The sequence below is a fragment of the Oncorhynchus masou genome, chromosome 33 (genome assembly GCF_036934945.1).
Source record: "Oncorhynchus masou masou isolate Uvic2021 chromosome 33, UVic_Omas_1.1, whole genome shotgun sequence".
NCBI classification, from domain to species: domain Eukaryota; kingdom Metazoa; phylum Chordata; class Actinopteri; order Salmoniformes; family Salmonidae; genus Oncorhynchus; species Oncorhynchus masou.
In genome coordinates, this window is record NC_088244.1 from 7284066 (window position 1) to 7304456 (window position 20391).

Here is a 20391-nt window from a genome sequence, read left to right on the forward strand (position 1 = left end):
TATATAAAAAACACCAGATTTAGTATGTACATTCAAAGTGTTGCAAAGTGTAAATGTTCAGATTTAGCATGGCATTTCAAATTAACTCTGCTCTCTATGTGGAAATCAATGTGGGCATTTAATGCAACAACAACAAAAAATCTGCTCACTTACCTCCATTCATCTGAGTTTATCATATGTATTTCAATGAGGTGAGGTATGCATCCTCTCCCATGACCCCTCTTATGCACAACACCATGACTCAAGTCAAAACAAAGGGTAACAATCGTTTAATATAAACAAAACATTTATATACAGCAGATTACTGTAATATTTCCTCCATTTAAGGCTAAAACCAGTATTGACTACAGAAGCATTGAACTGAATGAAAACATTATTGGCCAAATAGTTTGGCATTGAAGATAAGAAAATTAAAACTGAAAGACTACAGATGAATTTTAGACAAGGAATTCAGGTTACGTTGCTGTACACCATGTTTTTAAAACCTAAATACAGTGAAACCTTTGAATGACCCTAAAACAACACGGGACACGGATTGAATAATACAAATGAGGAATGAATTAAATTTAAATAATAAAGTCATACATTTTTGGGAGCAAATAAACACACGAGGACAGAGCATAGTTTACTTTTAAGGCTGAAAGGTAAATATTCAAATACACAAAGTAATCATTATATATTTGAAAATGCCAACAACGAGCATGAGTCTGAATTTGTTCTACAAAAACCCTGAATTGAGAAGACATGGTAAAATGTCCACTGGGAACATGCAGAAATCAAAAGTAGAATGATTAAATTAGATGATTTAAATTGCAGAAAAATCCTAATTGAACTACATGGTGATCTTTGAAAACCAAAATGAGAACAATACTGGTACAGAAGTTATGGCACTTCTGTTTCCTCAGTATCATGAAGTTAATTCATATCATTACAGGTCTAATACCACCAAGGTCACTGTCCTCGTACTGATGATTTAAAAACCCGAACTTCAGTTAAAACATTGTTTTTTTTTAGGTTGTCATAGGGTCACTAAAATCTGACAAAACAAATGTATTCCATATTGTTCAATGCCATATCCACATGTCCATTTCACAAACTTGAACCTCAATGCCAATACAAGAATTATAAAATCTAAATAATGATTGTCAAACCTTTCGTACCATAGCAGAGAAATGGTTATGAAGGTTGGTAAAATAAAAACATATTCACATTCCATTGTTTAAATGTAATTACCATTTCCTGCTTTATGTCCCCTAAGTGTGGTCACAGCAGGTAAGCTACTACATAACCCCAATATTTAAATTGAAACACAAATGCTGTACAAACAAAACAGGGCAAATGATAACATTTCAGTTTTCTATGCTAGTCAAAGTGCATTACAAATGCTTATAACAAAGGCATCATTACAGACTTGAAATACAGCTGTGTTGATATCACAGTTTCCAACAGATCAAGTAACTGTGTAGGGCCTCGGGAGGGCTACTATAAGTTGCCTTTGAATATCAACATCAGCATTAGCAGACAACCCTCAGAGGCAAGTCAAAACACATTCATTTACTGAAAAACAAATCTTAACATTTGAATTCTTAATATACACAATTTTCACTTCTATATTATTAAAGTTTACATACAAGTGTTTAAGTTAAACGTACTAAATAAGAGTAGATGCTGTTGCAAACAACAGACAGGGAAGAACAACAGTCATTTTCTCTCCTTTCTGAAGAGCTTCCTGGATGGTCATTACATCGTGTTGCAGATTGTTGATTTAGATTGCACTGGTTGCTTTGTATATATATTCAGAAAGAGGAAACAAACAATGCAAAATCTTCAGCGCATGTTACGGACACCGCAAACATACAAAATATACATTTGGTAAAGTGTCAGATACTCTTAAATGTACATTACTTGAAGGTCTCATCAGTTTCAACTTCATTTTGAACCAATTGAGCAACTTTCATATGTGCCACAGTTTCAAATAATCTAAAAAGGAAAGTGTGACTAATCTGAATGTGAAGAAATTAAGCCTGAGAATTACACAGCAAAATAGCTAGTAATCAGTTGAGATAAACATAACCTAAGATACAGATGAACTGAACATGTAGCTCAAAGTGGTAACAATAATACAGCATCTAAAAACACACGGTCCCCATTCTCACCCTATTCACATTGAGGCCTTGTGATTCAATATGGCACCACTATAGATAAGCCCTGAAATAAAGTACCTTTTCCTGGTCTACAGAGCGGCTATTAGTAACAGCTGTGACACCTCCTGTATCACGTTGTACTACATTGGGACAATTTGTTCAGTAGATATTCAGACTGGCCTTTTACTGGACTATTGAGTCATGAAGGGAACAAGTGGGGACAAAGTGGTCAAATATGCGGACTAGCTTTACCACAAAACTCTGTTTGATAAAAATCCAAATAACTCAATATATATTCTATCTGAAACTTGAACGATGATCACTTAAACATTCATCATCCATTCAGAGTTCTTTCAAGTATATGTTAAAACTTCTGAGACAACCAATACTGATTAATGCCAGTATGAATTTGAATTTAAAAGACCATAAACCGATGGCCAAGTATTTATCCCTCTGGATTAAAATATCATTCATTTATGCAGTACAGTAAAGAGCTGCAATACCAGAACAGTATAGAGTTCCAATACCAGAACAGCATAGAATTTCAATACCAGAACAGCATAGAGCTTCAATACCAGAACAGCATAGAGCTTCAATACCAGAACAGTGTAGAGTTCCAATACCAGAACAGTGTAGAGTTCTAATACCAGATCAGCATAGAGTTCCAATACCAGAACAGCATAGAGCTTCAATACCAGATAAGCATAGAGCTCCAATACCAGAACAGCATAGAGCTGCAATACCAGAACAGCATAGAGCTGCAATACCAGAACAGCATAGAGCTGCAATACCAGAACAGCATAGAGCTTCAATACCAGAACAGTATAGAGTTCCAATATCAGAACAGTATAGAGTTCAATACCAGAACAGTGTAGAGTTCCAATACCAGAACCGTGTAGAGTTCCAATACCAGAACAGTATAGAGTTCCAATACCAGAACAGTATAGAGTTCTAATATCAGAACAGTATAGAGTTCTAATATCAGAACAGTATAGAGTTCCAATACCAGAACAGTGTAGAGTTCCAATACCAGAACAGTGTAGAGTTCCAATACCAGAACAGTATAGAGTTCTAATACCAGAACAGTGTAGAGTTCCCATACCAGAACAGTATAGAGTTCCAATACCAGAACAGTATAGAGTTCCAATACCAGAACAGTATAGAGTTCCAATACCAGAACAGTGTAGAGTTCTAATACCAGAACAGTGTAGAGTTCCAATACCAGAACAGTGTAGAGTTCTAATTCCAGAACAGTATAGAGTTCTAATACCAGAACAGTATAGAGTTCCAATACCAGAACAGTATAGAGTTCTAATATCAGAACAGTATAGAGTTCTAATACCAGAACAGTATAGAGTTCCAATACCAGAACAGTGTAGAGTTCCAATACCAGAACAGTGTAGAGTTCCAATACCAGAACAGTATAGAGTTCTAATACCAGAACAGTGTAGAGTTCCCATACCAGAACAGCATAGAGTTCCAATACCAGTACAGTATAGAGTTCCAATACCAGAACAGTATAGAGTTCCAATACCAGAACAGTGTAGAGTTCCAATACCAGAACAGTGTAGAGTTCTAATACCAGAACAGTGTAGAGTTCCAATACCAGAACAGTGTAGAGTTCTAATTCCAGAACAGTATAGAGTTCTAATACCAGAACAGTATAGAGTTCTAATACCAGAACAGTATAGAGTTCTTATACCAGAACAGTGTAGAGTTCTAATACCAGAACATTATAGAGTTCCAATACCAGAACAGTGTAGAGTTCCAATACCAGAACAGTGTAGAGTTCTAATACCAGAACAGTATAGATTTCTAATACCAGAACAGTATAGAGTTCCCATACCAGAACAGTATAGAGTTCCAATACCAGAACAGCATAGAGTTCCCATACCAGAACAGTATAGAGCTTCAATACCAGAACTCACATAAGGTTATGGTTAATAGGAGTAAGGTTGAAGGGAAAGGGGGATATCTAGTCAGTTGAGGATTAGCTGTGTTGTATGTCCAGAACCTACTCGATGCCTACCGCATGAATTGTAACAGACTGCTATTGAGATGTCTAAGCCAGTGTCTCAGAGATAATACGCTGCAATGTCAGTGGAATGTAACTTGCCAATAAAAGTCTTAACAAACAGAGAGAACCTGCAAGAAAACTATAGTAGAAATAAGGTCTGAGGGTTCCTATTTTGAGCAAATGATTCTGTACCTGTGTGCAAGCTATATGTCGGCCAGTCATATCAAAGAGATGAAGGAAACCTTACATTCCTCCTAACAGTATATCAGAATCTGTTTTACACCATTGCATAGAGGCCTATCTCCTGTAGTGATTGGGAGCGTCAGCGAACATGTACTTGAGTCTGTACGCTTCAGCCAGGAGAAGGCCCACTTCCTCATTCCCCCAGTGGATTGTGGGAAGGTTCTGGAGTAACATGAGAAGACCCTGGAAAGCCAAAGAGACATTTGATGACATTAATACCAATGTTTGGAACCGGGTGGGTGGAAGTGTGTGAATTAAACTTGGTGGGCCTCAGTCACAATCTGCAGTGTCATAATCACCGAAATATGCAGATCTGTTTTTAATGAGAGCTTTTCACTGGAGGGGTCAGGTCATACAAAAGAAATTACACATTTTCAAATAGAAAGTACTCGAGTATTTTTCACTCAAACAAATCTCAAGAAAGGATAGAATTAATTGTACCTGAAAATCGACCATGGAGAGGATCTCTTTGCGCCACTCGATCAGGAAAGCAGCACAGACGTAGAGGTGAAAGTGGGAGAAGCCCTCTTGTTCAGCCTGCAGGGATACACGACAGGTCAGCATGTGTAGAACACGTACAGATCATCTCTGTAAATCACTCAGACATTCAAAACTAAATACAAAGACTCAATGCAAATATCTATGTGTGTGTGTGTGTGTGTGTGTCACCTGATAGGTGTCCCAGAGGCGTATGGTGCAGCGTAGAGGCAGCTCTCTCATCAGCAGGTTGTTCATCCAGCGGAAAGCGAACTGCAGGTACTCCACCTCATACCTCTTAAAGTAGTTGTGTATGTCCTCTGTGAGAGAAAAAGACGCAGTCACACAGCAGGTTGAGAAAACACAGAGGATGAAAACTGACCCTGAGGCCATCTGAAAATGATGGGAGCCCGGAGATCTACTTTCATATGAATTAAAAGGTAAGATCTCACCTCAGATACGGTAACAACATGAGGAGATCATATCTCACCATCGATTCTGCTGACCAATTCTTCCAAAGCTTTCACATTGTTCTGTATCCCTGGCTGAGCAAAGGTGTAGTTGTCCTGCACAGATTAAACAACAATATCAACAACACGTCACCAGGAGGATTTTATTTGTGATTGTAAAGGGGAGGGGGGGTTTGCTGCTGGAGACAACAGTGGGTCAGAATGAAGACCATAAGAGCAGACGCAGAAAAATAGCCGACTAACATTTACCAACCTGTATTCCATCCAGCAGCTTGGTCATGCACCAGAAACTGTCTGCCTCAATGTTCCTCTGGGTGTCAAGAGGCAGGGAAGCTACGTCAAAATTCTCCACATCCTCCTCTGTGGATGTAAACCCAAACGATCAGCGCACGGTCAGCGAAACACAACCCTACTTCCAGTTCACTGAGGCAGGGGTGTCACTCTTTCCCCTGCGGGCCGTATTCGGTCTTCACCGAGGTCCTGGGGCCCGCACTTAAAGATGATTATTTTTTCTTGCCGTAAAAATGGGCACACAAAAAAGAGGAGTTTTGGCATTTTCGATGCTCCCAGACTGCCTAGCTTTCATTTCGATGACTGTTATCTAGCTGGACAGAGTAAAGAGACTATAGATGACTGTTATCTATCTGGACAGAGTGAAGAGACTATAGATGACTGTTATCTAGCTGGACAGAGTGAAGAGACTATAGATGACTGTTATCTAGCTGGACAGAGTGAAGAGACTATAGATGACTGTTATCTATCTGGACAGAGTGAAGAGACTATAGATGACTGTTATCTAGCTGGACAGAGTGAAGAGACTATAGATGACTGTTATCTAGCTGGACAGAGTGAAGAGACTATAGATGACTGTTATCTAGCTGGACAGAGTGAAGAGACTATAGATGACTGTTATCTATCTGGACAGAGTGAAGAGACTATAGATGACTGTTATCTATCTAGACAGAGTGAAGAGACTATAGATGACTGTTATCTAGCTGGACAGAGTGAAGAGACTATAGATAACTGTTAGGAAGCTGGACAGAGTGAAGAGACTATAGATGACTGTTATCTAGCTGGACAGAGTGAAGAGACTATAGATGACTCTTATCTATCTGGACAGAGTGAAGAGACTATAGATGACTGTTATCTATCTGGACAGAGTGAAGAGACTATAGATGACTGTTATCTAGCTGGACAGAGTGAAGAGACTATAGATAACTGCTAGGAAGCTGGACAGAGTGAAGAGACTATAGATAACTGTTAGGAAGCTGGACAGAGTGAAGAGACTATAGATGACTGTTATCTAGCTGGACAGAGTGAAGAGACTATAGATAACTGCTAGGAAGCTGGACAGAGTGAAGAGACTATAGATGACTGTTATCTAGCTGGACAGAGTGAAGAGACTATAGATGACTGTTATCTATCTGGACAGAGTGAAGAGACTATAGATGACTGTTATCTATCTGGACAGAGTGAAGAGACTATAGATGACTGTTATCTAGCTGGACAGAGTGAAGAGACTATAGATGACTGTTATCTAGCTGGACAGAGTGAAGAGACTATAGATGACTGTTATCTATCTGGACAGAGTGAAGAGACTATAGATGACTCTTATCTATCTGGACAGAGTGAAGAGACTGTAAATGTAGCCCCATTATCATTTCTACAGTTTCCATTTGGTTTTAGTCATTTCAATGTCGATTGAGACCGTTTTCCCGGGAGGGATACAAAGAAAAAGTATTACTCAAACCCAATTAAATTCGTCCCACGGGTGGTTTGATAAAAAAATAGATATATTTGAGTTTGACATGTGCACTAAGGGAAGCCAACTGGTTTGTAATGCTGACAAATAACCAGACAGGAAAAATGTATGCTTTAATCCTTCTGTATGTAATATAAAACAAGATAATTGGACACCCTGTCAGAGGATTCAGAGGTCATTTTACTTTCATATGGACAAGCCTCATCTGGTTGGACAGAAATCTATGACACCCATCAGAGGAGGCTCTTGGGAAGAGCTATAAGAGGACAGGCAAATTGTAATGGCTGGAATGGAATAAATGACACATGGTTTCTATAGGTTTGATGCGTTTTGACACCATTCAATTTATTCCATGCCAGCCATTACACTGAGCCCGTCCTCCTCTACAGGTATAGGATCTTAATTTGATTGCTTTTGTTGCTGAGAATAGTTTACTGCACAGGAGGACATGCAAACTTGTAGTGTATTCGTGGGTTAAAATGGCTTCTAAAGTTTGTAATTTCCACTTTAAAATGTCAGACTTGATTCGCCCTAACAAAAAATGTATCAAAACCCTACAAAAAAATCCTTATCCTCCAGCCAAACTTACCAACAAATTCGGAGAGGAAGACAACAAAGAATGGAGTGACCAAGTCATTGATTCCCTGGACGTAGCCACTGGCTGGATGGCGGATAGCCCAGATGAAGAGGATCCTCTCAAACACCTGATTGAACACATGACGGCACAGACAGGACAGGATTCAATCCAAAGTGAAATGTCATGTCTATTACGTTGTAACAAAACTTCTCTCCAGAATATCAAAAAGTGGGATTGGCAGACTGTCCATATCCAAGCCAGGCAACTAGTATGAAGACCTGAGAGACAGAAGCTCACCTCTTGCACAGTGGGCTGCTGGAAAAGTGGAATTAGTGGGTTTGTCCTCGGAATATCGATGTGGATCTGTGGAAACAAAGCATGTTCTACTTAAACACTGACTCACTGCAGTAGACAGGGCTACTTAAACACTGACTCACTGCAGTAGACAGGGCTACTTAAACACTGACTCACTACAGTAGACAGGGCTACTTAAACACTGACTCACTGCAGTAGACAGGGCTACTTAAACATTGACTCACTGCAGTAGACAGGGCTACTTAAACACTGACTCACTGCAGTAGACAGGGCTACTTAAACACTGACTCACTGCAGTAGACAGGGCTACTTAAACACTGACTCACTGCAGTAGACAGGGCTACTTAAACACTGACTCACTGCAGTAGACAGGGCTACTTAAACACTGACTCACTACAGTAGACAGGGATACTTAAACACTGACTCACTACAGTAGGCAGGGATACTTAAACACTGACTACTACAGTAGACAGGGCTACTTAAACACTGACTCACTGCAGTAGACAGGGCTACTTAAACACTGACTCACTACAGTAGACAGGGATACTTAAACACTGACTCACTACAGTAGGCAGGGATACTTAAACACTGACTCACTACAGTAGACAGGGATACTTAAACACTGACTCACTACAGTAGGCATATTCTACTTAAACACTGACTCACTACAGTAGGCAGGGATACTTAAACACTGACTCACTACAGTAGACAGGGCTACTTAAACACTGACTCACTACAGAAGGCATATTCAACTTAAACACTGACTCACTGCAGTAGACAGGGCTACTTAAACACTGACTCACTACAGTAGACAGGGCTACTTAAACACTGACTCACTACAGTAGACAGGGCTTCTTAAACACTGACTCACTGCAGTAGACAGGGCTACTTAAACATTGACTCACTGCAGTAGACAGGGCTACTTAAACACTGACTCACTACAGTAGACAGGGCTACTTAAACACTGACTCACTGCAGTAGACAGGGCTACTTAAACACTGACTCACTGCAGTAGACAGGGCTACTTAAACACTGACTCACTGCAGTCGACAGGGCTACTTAAACACTGACTCACTACAGTAGACAGGGATACTTAAAACACTGACTCACTACAGTAGGCAGGGATACTTAAACACTGACTACTACAGTAGACAGGGCTACTTAAACACTGACTCACTACAGTAGACAGGGATACTTAAACACTGACTCACTACAGTAGGCAGGGATACTTAAACACTGACTCACTACAGTAGACAGGGATACTTAAACACTGACTCACTACAGTAGGCATATTCTACTTAAACACTGACTCACTACAGTAGGCAGGGATACTTAAACACTGACTCACTACAGTAGGCAGGGATACTTAAACACTGACTCACTACAGTAGACAGGGATACTTAAACACTGACTCACTACAGTAGGAATATTCTACTTAAACACTGACTCACTACAGTAGGCAGGGATACTTAAACACTGACTCACTACAGTAGACAGGGCTACTTAAACACTGACTCACTACAGAAGGCATATTCAACTTAAACACTGACTCACTGCAGTAGACAGGGCTACTTAAACACTGACTCACTACAGTAGACAGGGCTACTTAAACACTGACTCACTACAGTAGACAGGGCTTCTTAAACACTGACTCACTGCAGTAGACAGGGCTACTTAAACACTGACTCACTACAAAAGGCATATTCAACTTAAACACTGACTCATTGCAGTAGACAGGGCTACTTAAACACTGACTCACTACAGTAGACAGGGCTACTTAAACACTGACTCACTACAGTAGACAGGGCTACTTAAACACTGACTCACTACAGTAGACAGGGCTACTTAAACACTGACTCACTGCAGTAGACAGGGATACTTAAACACTGACTCACTACAGTAGGAATATTCTACTTAAACACTGACTCACTACAGTAGACATATTCTACTTAAACACTGACTCACCACAGTAGGCAGGGCTACTTAAACACTGACTCACTACAGTAGGCAGGGCTACTTAAACACTGACTCACTACAGTAGACATATTCAACTTAAACACTGACTCACTGCAGTAGACAGGGCTACTTAAACACTGACTCACTACAGTAGGCAGTGCTACTTAAACACTGACTCACTACAGTAGGCATATTCAACTTAAACACTGACTCACTACAGTAGGTAGGGATACTTAAATGCTGACTCACTACAGTAGGCAGGGCTACTTAAACACTGACTCACTACAGTAGACAGGGATACTTAAACACTGACTCACTACAGTAGACAGGGCTACTTAAACACTGACTCACTACAGTAGGCAGGGCTACTTAAAACCTGACTCACTACAGTAGGCATAATCTACTTAAACACTGACTCACTACAGTAGGCATATTCAACTTAAACACTGAGTCACTACAGTAGGAATATTTTACTTAAACACTGACTCACTACAGTAGACAGGGATACTTAAACACTGACTCACTACAGTAGGCATATTCTACATAAACACTGACTCTCTACAGTAGACATATTCTACTTAAACACTGACTCACTACAGAAGGCATATTCAACTTAAACACTGACTCACTACAGTAGGCAGGGCTACTTAAACACTGACTCACTACAGAAGGCATATTCAACTTAAATACTGACTCACTACAGTAGGCATATTCTACTTAAACACTGACTCACTACAGAAGGCATATTCAACTTAAACACTGACTCACTACAGTAGGCAGGGCTACTTAAACTTAAACACTGACTCTACAGTAGACAGGGCTACTTAAACACTGACTCACTACAGTAGACAGGGCTACTTAAACACTGACTCACTACAGTAGGCAGGGCTACTTAAACACTGACTCACTACAGTAGGCAGGGCTACTTAAACACTGACTCACTACAGTAGGCAGGGCTACTTAAACACTGACTCACTACAGTAGGCATATCCTACTTAAACACTGACTCACTACAGTAGGCATATGGTACTTAAACACTGACTCACTACAGTAGGCATATCCTACTTAAACACTGACTCACTACAGTTGGCATATCCTACTTAAACACTGACTCACTACAGTAGGCATAATCTACTTAAACACTGACTCACTACAGTAGGCATAATCTACTTAAACACTGACTCACTACAGTTGGCATATCCTACTTAAACACTGACTCACTACAGTAGGCATATCCTACTTAAACACTGACTCACTACAGTAGGCATAATCTACTTAAACACTGACTCACTACAGTAGGCATATCCTACTTAAACACTGACTCACTACAGTAGGCATATGGTACTTAAACACTGACTCACTACAGTAGGCATAATCTACTTAAACACTGACTCACTACAGTTGGCATATCCTACTTAAACACTGACTCACTACAGTAGGCATAATCTACTTAAACACTGACTCACTACAGTAGGCATATTCTACTTAAACACTGACTCACTACAGTAGGCATATCCTACTTAAACACTGACTCACTACAGTTGGCATATCCTACTTAAACACTGACTCACTACAGTAGGCATATCCTACTTAAACACTGACTCACTACAGTTGGCATATCCTACTTAAACACTGACTCACTACAGTAGGCATATTCTACTTAAACACTGACTCACTACAGTAGGCATATCCTACTTAAACACTGACTCACTACAGTAGACATATTCAACTTAAACACTGTCTCACTACAGTAGGCATATTCAACTTAAACACTGACTCACTACAGTAGGCAGGGCTACTTAAACACTGACTCACTACAGTAGGCAGGGCTACTTAAACACTGACTCACTACAGTAGGCATATTCAACTTAAACACTGACTCACTACAGTAGGCATATTCAACTTAAACACTGACTCACTACAGTAGGCAGGGCTACTTAAACACTGAGTCACTACAGTAGTCATATTCTACTTAAACACTGACTCACTACAGTAGGCAGGGCTACTTAAACACTTACTCACTACAGTAGGCATATTCAACTTAAACACTGACTCACTACAGTAGACAGGGCTACTTAAACACTGACTCACTGCAGTAGACAGGGCTACTTAAACACTGACTCACTGCAGTAGACAGGGCTACTTAAACACTGACTCACTGCAGTCGACAGGGCTACTTAAACACTGACTCACTACAGTAGACAGGGATACTTAAAACACTGACTCACTACAGTAGGCAGGGATACTTAAACACTGACTACTACAGTAGACAGGGCTACTTAAACACTGACTCACTACAGTAGACAGGGATACTTAAACACTGACTCACTACAGTAGGCAGGGATACTTAAACACTGACTCACTACAGTAGACAGGGATACTTAAACACTGACTCACTACAGTAGGCATATTCTACTTAAACACTGACTCACTACAGTAGGCAGGGATACTTAAACACTGACTCACTACAGTAGGCAGGGATACTTAAACACTGACTCACTACAGTAGACAGGGATACTTAAACACTGACTCACTACAGTAGGAATATTCTACTTAAACACTGACTCACTACAGTAGGCAGGGATACTTAAACACTGACTCACTACAGTAGACAGGGCTACTTAAACACTGACTCACTACAGAAGGCATATTCAACTTAAACACTGACTCACTGCAGTAGACAGGGCTACTTAAACACTGACTCACTACAGTAGACAGGGCTACTTAAACACTGACTCACTACAGTAGACAGGGCTTCTTAAACACTGACTCACTGCAGTAGACAGGGCTACTTAAACACTGACTCACTACAAAAGGCATATTCAACTTAAACACTGACTCATTGCAGTAGACAGGGCTACTTAAACACTGACTCACTACAGTAGACAGGGCTACTTAAACACTGACTCACTACAGTAGACAGGGCTACTTAAACACTGACTCACTACAGTAGACAGGGCTACTTAAACACTGACTCACTGCAGTAGACAGGGATACTTAAACACTGACTCACTACAGTAGGAATATTCTACTTAAACACTGACTCACTACAGTAGACATATTCTACTTAAACACTGACTCACCACAGTAGGCAGGGCTACTTAAACACTGACTCACTACAGTAGGCAGGGCTACTTAAACACTGACTCACTACAGTAGACATATTCAACTTAAACACTGACTCACTGCAGTAGACAGGGCTACTTAAACACTGACTCACTACAGTAGGCAGTGCTACTTAAACACTGACTCACTACAGTAGGCATATTCAACTTAAACACTGACTCACTACAGTAGGTAGGGATACTTAAATGCTGACTCACTACAGTAGGCAGGGCTACTTAAACACTGACTCACTACAGTAGACAGGGATACTTAAACACTGACTCACTACAGTAGACAGGGCTACTTAAACACTGACTCACTACAGTAGGCAGGGCTACTTAAAACCTGACTCACTACAGTAGGCATAATCTACTTAAACACTGACTCACTACAGTAGGCATATTCAACTTAAACACTGAGTCACTACAGTAGGAATATTTTACTTAAACACTGACTCACTACAGTAGACAGGGATACTTAAACACTGACTCACTACAGTAGGCATATTCTACATAAACACTGACTCTCTACAGTAGACATATTCTACTTAAACACTGACTCACTACAGAAGGCATATTCAACTTAAACACTGACTCACTACAGTAGGCAGGGCTACTTAAACACTGACTCACTACAGAAGGCATATTCAACTTAAATACTGACTCACTACAGTAGGCATATTCTACTTAAACACTGACTCACTACAGAAGGCATATTCAACTTAAACACTGACTCACTACAGTAGGCAGGGCTACTTAAACTTAAACACTGACTCTACAGTAGACAGGGCTACTTAAACACTGACTCACTACAGTAGACAGGGCTACTTAAACACTGACTCACTACAGTAGGCAGGGCTACTTAAACACTGACTCACTACAGTAGGCAGGGCTACTTAAACACTGACTCACTACAGTAGGCAGGGCTACTTAAACACTGACTCACTACAGTAGGCATATCCTACTTAAACACTGACTCACTACAGTAGGCATATGGTACTTAAACACTGACTCACTACAGTAGGCATATCCTACTTAAACACTGACTCACTACAGTTGGCATATCCTACTTAAACACTGACTCACTACAGTAGGCATAATCTACTTAAACACTGACTCACTACAGTAGGCATAATCTACTTAAACACTGACTCACTACAGTTGGCATATCCTACTTAAACACTGACTCACTACAGTAGGCATATCCTACTTAAACACTGACTCACTACAGTAGGCATAATCTACTTAAACACTGACTCACTACAGTAGGCATATCCTACTTAAACACTGACTCACTACAGTAGGCATATGGTACTTAAACACTGACTCACTACAGTAGGCATAATCTACTTAAACACTGACTCACTACAGTTGGCATATCCTACTTAAACACTGACTCACTACAGTAGGCATAATCTACTTAAACACTGACTCACTACAGTAGGCATATTCTACTTAAACACTGACTCACTACAGTAGGCATATCCTACTTAAACACTGACTCACTACAGTTGGCATATCCTACTTAAACACTGACTCACTACAGTAGGCATATCCTACTTAAACACTGACTCACTACAGTTGGCATATCCTACTTAAACACTGACTCACTACAGTAGGCATATTCTACTTAAACACTGACTCACTACAGTAGGCATATCCTACTTAAACACTGACTCACTACAGTAGACATATTCAACTTAAACACTGTCTCACTACAGTAGGCATATTCAACTTAAACACTGACTCACTACAGTAGGCAGGGCTACTTAAACACTGACTCACTACAGTAGGCAGGGCTACTTAAACACTGACTCACTACAGTAGGCATATTCAACTTAAACACTGACTCACTACAGTAGGCATATTCAACTTAAACACTGACTCACTACAGTAGGCAGGGCTACTTAAACACTGAGTCACTACAGTAGTCATATTCTACTTAAACACTGACTCACTACAGTAGGCAGGGCTACTTAAACACTTACTCACTACAGTAGGCATATTCAACTTAAACACTGACTCACTACAGTAGGCAGGGCTACTTAAACACTGAGTCACTACAGTAGTCATATTCTACTTAAACACTGACTCACTACAGAAGGCATATTCAACTTAAACACTGACTCACTACAGTAGGCATATCCTACTTAAACACTGACTCACTACAGTAGGCATATGGTACTTAAACACTGACTCACCAGAGTGGGTAGCATTGCTTGTTAGGATTTAGTGCTTTGATGACTCATGTATTACCTGTCTATATGTGTCTTTGTAAGTGTCGTCTGTCCTGGAGTGGTAATACTGTTCAATGAAGCCAAAGTACTCGTCTCTCTTCCTCTTCAGCACCAGGTCTCTGCGCTCCATGTTGACTGGGAGGTAACCCTACCATGACAGAGAGGACGACAATGAAAGAGAAGAAAAGAGGATATTCTCTTGAAGATGTGAACAGTACCGGAACAGGGCAGAAGAGTGATACGAGTCAAGGGTCAATACTACAGTCAAGATTATGTAGATCATACCACAACAAATACCCATGTGTGTGCAGTTGTCATATATAATACACTTAGTGTACAAAACATTAAGAACACCTGCTCTTTCCATGACACAGTCTGACCAGCTGAAAGCTTTGATCGTTTATTGATGTCTCTTGTTAAATCCACTTCAATCAGTGTAGATTAAAAGGAGGAGACGGGTTAAAGAAGGATTTATAAGACTTGAGACATGGATTGTGTCTGTGTGCCATTCAGAGGGTGAGTGGGCAACACAAAAGGTTTCACTGCCTTTGGGTATGGTAGTAGGTGCACCGGTTCGTGTCAAGAACTGCAACGCTGCTCGGTTTTTCATGCTCAACAGTTTCCCGTGAGTATCAAGAATGGTCCACCACCCAAAGGACTTCCAGACAAGTTGACACAACCGTGTGAAGCATTGGAGTCAACAGGGGCCTTCATCCCTGTAGAATGCTTTCAACACCTTGTAGAGTCAACATGGGCCTTCATCCCTGTGGAACGCTTTCAACACCTTGTAGAGTCAACATGGGCCTTCATCCCTGTGGAACGCTTTCAACACCTTGTAGAGTTCCTGCCCTGACAAATTGAGACTGCTCTGAGGGCAAAGGGTGGGGGGGGGGGTCAATCGTCATACTCCTTGTGTGTGATCTCCTGCCTAGTCAAAGGTCATCATGGTACTTACAGAGAGCAAGTCAAAGGTCATCATGGTACTTACAGAGAGCAAGTCAAAGGTCATCATGGTACTTACAGAGAGCAAGTCAAAGGTCATCATGGTACTTACAGAGAGCAAGTCAAAGGTCATCATGGTACTTACAGAGAGCAAGTCAAAGGTCATCATGGTACTTACAGAGAGGAAGTCAAAGGTCATCATGGTACATACAAAGGGAAGTCAAAGGTCATCATGGTGCTTATAGAGGGCGAGTCAAAGGTCATCATGGTACTTACAGAGAGGAGCCTCCATGTAATGGGCCTCACTTCTCGTGGAATACCTGACCAGCTGTGCTTCCGGAGCTCCTCTGTGGATCACAAGGACCAGGAGACAGAATGAGAATACAGTACATACATTGTAAACACAACATTGGCCTTGTATTAGTTATTTCAATCTATAAGGTGGAGTTTATTCTCACCAAGGTCGGTGTTAGGACAGGACAGAAGGTATTTGAATTTGTCCAATCGGCTTTTGTCTCGCACTGTCATGATTGGGGCCCCCGAGGAATTTTGGTCAGAGATTCTGGCGACTAACGGGATGATAGGACGAACTGGGAGAGACTGTTGCTTCTGCAGGGTGGAGCGCACTGTGGAGGAAGAGACCCAGAGTGGAGGATCATGGGACAAGTCGCTGAGAGCAGACTATCAACAATATCAGTGTTTAGTTGATAATGAGAAGAATATTTAATACATCCACATGGGATATGAACACTAAATGCAAAGACATGTTTCCTAAAATACAGCCCACCCCTGACTTTAGTGTCCAGTGTCCACATTACCTGTATTGGTGTTGAGCAGGGCCTCACTGCTGGACTTCACCACCACTCTGCCATTGATCTGTCCACAGTCTGCGTCCTCCTCCTGCTGATGACAGCCCTCTGCTGTTGGGGGAGCCAGCCGGTCTGCAGGCCCCGTGTCTGGCTCCCTGGTGGTGTCACTGGGTTGTTGTAAAGGAAGAGGAGGCACATGGTGCACAGAGTGCAGGGTGGACGGGAGAGATGAGGGGTGAATGGGAGCTAACAAGTCCTCATCGTCCTCGTCATCAATGTCCCAGGCGTCGTTGGTGCTACGGGCAAATTCGTGGAAACTAGATGCTTTTTTAGACTTGAGATTGTTTCCCTTGGGAGTGTCTTTAGGAAACCTGCAGAGAGAAAAGGGGGGAGGAAAAAAAATGTAATCTACGTGTCACTGATACAATGAAGATACCATTGAGTAGCTGCAGCACTCTCATGGTAAAGACAAGACGATGCATTGACAACATACAATACAAAAAGGAACAGCTGACCAAATGGCATAAAAAAGGCCAACAAAACAAATAGCGTAAAAAGAAAGCCCAATGTGTTACGCTTCGAAACACACCGACGACGTCGTTACGCACAACAGTACGCAGCATCATCTGGATGTTTCTGCAACACAAGTTCCAACTTCACCTCCTGCTACCGTTTCTGTCAAGCCATCTACAGCGGACAGTTTGACTGCACACCGAGTTCGATAAATCCATTGTGTGTGTGTGTGTGTGTGTGTGTGAGTGTGTGTGTGTGTGTGTGTGCACCACACCGAACGAGCACTGCAACTGCCTCTGCCTCTGCAACGCGCCAAGCTGCAAGGCAAACGCAGCGTTTCATTGGAAATGAATGTAATTCTGGTGTATCAACAAACAAAAACAAAGCAATGATGCTGCCGGTGTGTTTGGAAGCGTTAACGTGGCACAATCAAACCAACGGTGCCATTCTCATCCACACATGTTCAAGGCCTTTTGGCAATATAGACACGAACATCCACGATCTAAAGTAAGCATGCAAATAGAAATACATCTAAAAAGAAAATGCTGAATGAAGGGTGAAAAAGAATCCCTGTGGGCTGCATGCAGAGCGGTGCAGTGGATTCTGGGGTCAAGGGGAGGATACTGCGCTCCATAAACTGGCTGTATACTGTAGAGGGGAAAGAGCAGTGGCCTAGCAGCACTTCACTGGGAGCACGTGGGCTCACTGAGGCCTCTTTTCATGTTTTCATTGACAACGTTGGCCATTATAGCGGACTCGTTATGAATTTGCCAGGTTCATAAAGCAGAGCAGCCACTATGGGCAGACAGAGGACTCTCCCCCTAAAATATGAACCTCTTCTCTTCGGGTTTTTATGTGACGTGGGGGACAGCCTTAGTGACACCCCATGGAGAGTATCCACTCACCACCGATCTGATGATGCTACAAGACCTGAGACCTGCAACACACAGTCCAACGGCCCCACGTGTGTCTGTCTCCCTTTGTGTTTCTGATGTGAACCAAGCTCGGTTGGAGAAGAAATAGCCCTACTGTTGTAGATTACTAAATTAGTCCAAGTTACTGGGTCTTTAAAACGGCAATCAGCAGTTAAAACAAGAACAAAGCCTCACTGTTTCGGTAAGAAGATGAGGGATGGGGCTGGAGAAATATACCTGCTCTTAAATTCAAGGACAGACCATCCATTATATCAACATTATAGTTTTAACCATGAGGCAATACATTTTAATGCTATACAGTATAAGTAAAATATATATATATATATATACGTAGCAACTGCAGATTGCCTCTTTAACACAATAATAGCTCATGTTGTAGTAAAGTGGCTCATCAGCTGGGTCTTTGTAGGATATCGACATGATCTAGTAACCTTTTAGTAGACTATTCATTTGTACAATGGCAATAACCCTGTCTGGTTGGTATCTCATAACAGCTTATTACATAGCTTGTTCTGTCAGGGATTGGGAAAAATGTTACTTCCTGTTCTTGGCACGAGTGTTTGCATTGTGGCTACCACCAAAGACAACACCCAATCCTTAGAGACCACTCACATTACCTTGGCACCTGCCTCCAGAGATGAGACACATTGTGTCAATTTCTGTCAATTTTCCCAGCCATAAAGAGTTTCCTCAAGAAAGGCCATATGCAAATCAATTTGGTAATACTGTATTGGGGACGTTTCTGAAGTCTTTTCTCAGTCTTTCCTGCTTATCCTAGATGTCAACATTCGCCCATTGCAGACCACCTGACATGTTGTGTGGACATATGGTAGCCAAGACAAAGGCATGAAGATTACCTCATGAGCTCCAATGTGCAACAAAGACCACCACTTCCGTATTGCCTAAAGGGAAGGTTTATGTTTATTGTCATGAGTCTTGTCCTGGAGGCAGAACTGAGCGATTCCCCCATAGAACAGCTGCAAAGTCAAAATTGGCTGTACAGGAAAAATGTATGAAAACAAGAAAAGAGCTTTTTGGACTTAATTTAAGGTTAGGGTTAGTTATTAGGTTTAGCAGTGTGGTTAGGTTTAAAATGCGATTGTATGACTTTTTGGCTGTGCCAGCTAGTGACCACTCTGCACAGCGGCCCCCAGAACAAGATTCATGGCGAAAAATGATAACCTGCGCACAACTGCTTCATAAACTAGCTATCTATCAAACAAGGTTAAGCATGTGTTTTTATGAACATTTAATGACACTGTAATTACGCAAAACCAACGCTATTATGCCCACTAAAATACAGAGTTAACTCATTCTCAGAATACACATTTATAATCTTAAAAATCACGAAAGATTATTCATCGTTAACGAGAGTGAGAACTGAAACATACCTTCCTGGAACCTTCGCGTTTTTCCTCCAGAAATGAATTATGTTGTCGGTGGCCATGCTCGGTTAATGCAAATCCCCTCAGTCTAACACGGCGCGCAGTTCTACAAATGTACAAAGCATTGGAGAAGATTTTAGCGTTTCAGATTCGATATACTAAACCGGCTTGTCTTTGCAGCAACCAAAAATAAAAGTTTTGACGTGTGTCAATAATGTCCTTTTGTTGCAATTGCCGATACCGTATAATACAGAACGGTGGAGGTCGCCATCTTGGAGTATATTAACATGGACGTGTGATTGGCGGACGGGTTTAACAGGTGCATAGACACTTACCAATAGGAATACTATAGCGAAAGGAAGTCAACCTTCTCTGAACACGCGTCTTCCATCATGTTATAATTAAGTAATAAGGCCCGAGGAGGTGTGGTATATGGCCAATATACCAAGGCTAAGGGCTGTTCTTTGTCACAATGCAACTCTGAGTGCCTGCACACATCCCTTAG

The 20391-nt window shown here is 41.3% G+C and overlaps 1 protein-coding gene across 1 annotated transcript; it reads right to left on the minus strand.

Annotated features, from left to right (window-relative positions):
* Positions 1–252: 252 nt before the first annotated feature.
* On the minus strand, positions 253–20166 carry LOC135527753 (TBC1 domain family member 22B-like). The gene is made up of 12 exons (XM_064956296.1): positions 19893–20166; positions 17063–17424; positions 16703–16870; positions 16521–16591; positions 15322–15450; positions 7988–8053; positions 7703–7817; positions 5605–5711; positions 5372–5447; positions 5074–5201; positions 4846–4941; positions 253–4587 (listed from the first exon to the last, which is right to left on the minus strand). The coding sequence occupies exons 1-12, from the start codon at positions 19946–19948 to the stop codon at positions 4459–4461; spliced, it is 1503 nt and encodes a 500-aa protein (XP_064812368.1). The 5' UTR covers positions 19949–20166; the 3' UTR covers positions 253–4458.
* Positions 20167–20391: the final 225 nt, after the last annotated feature.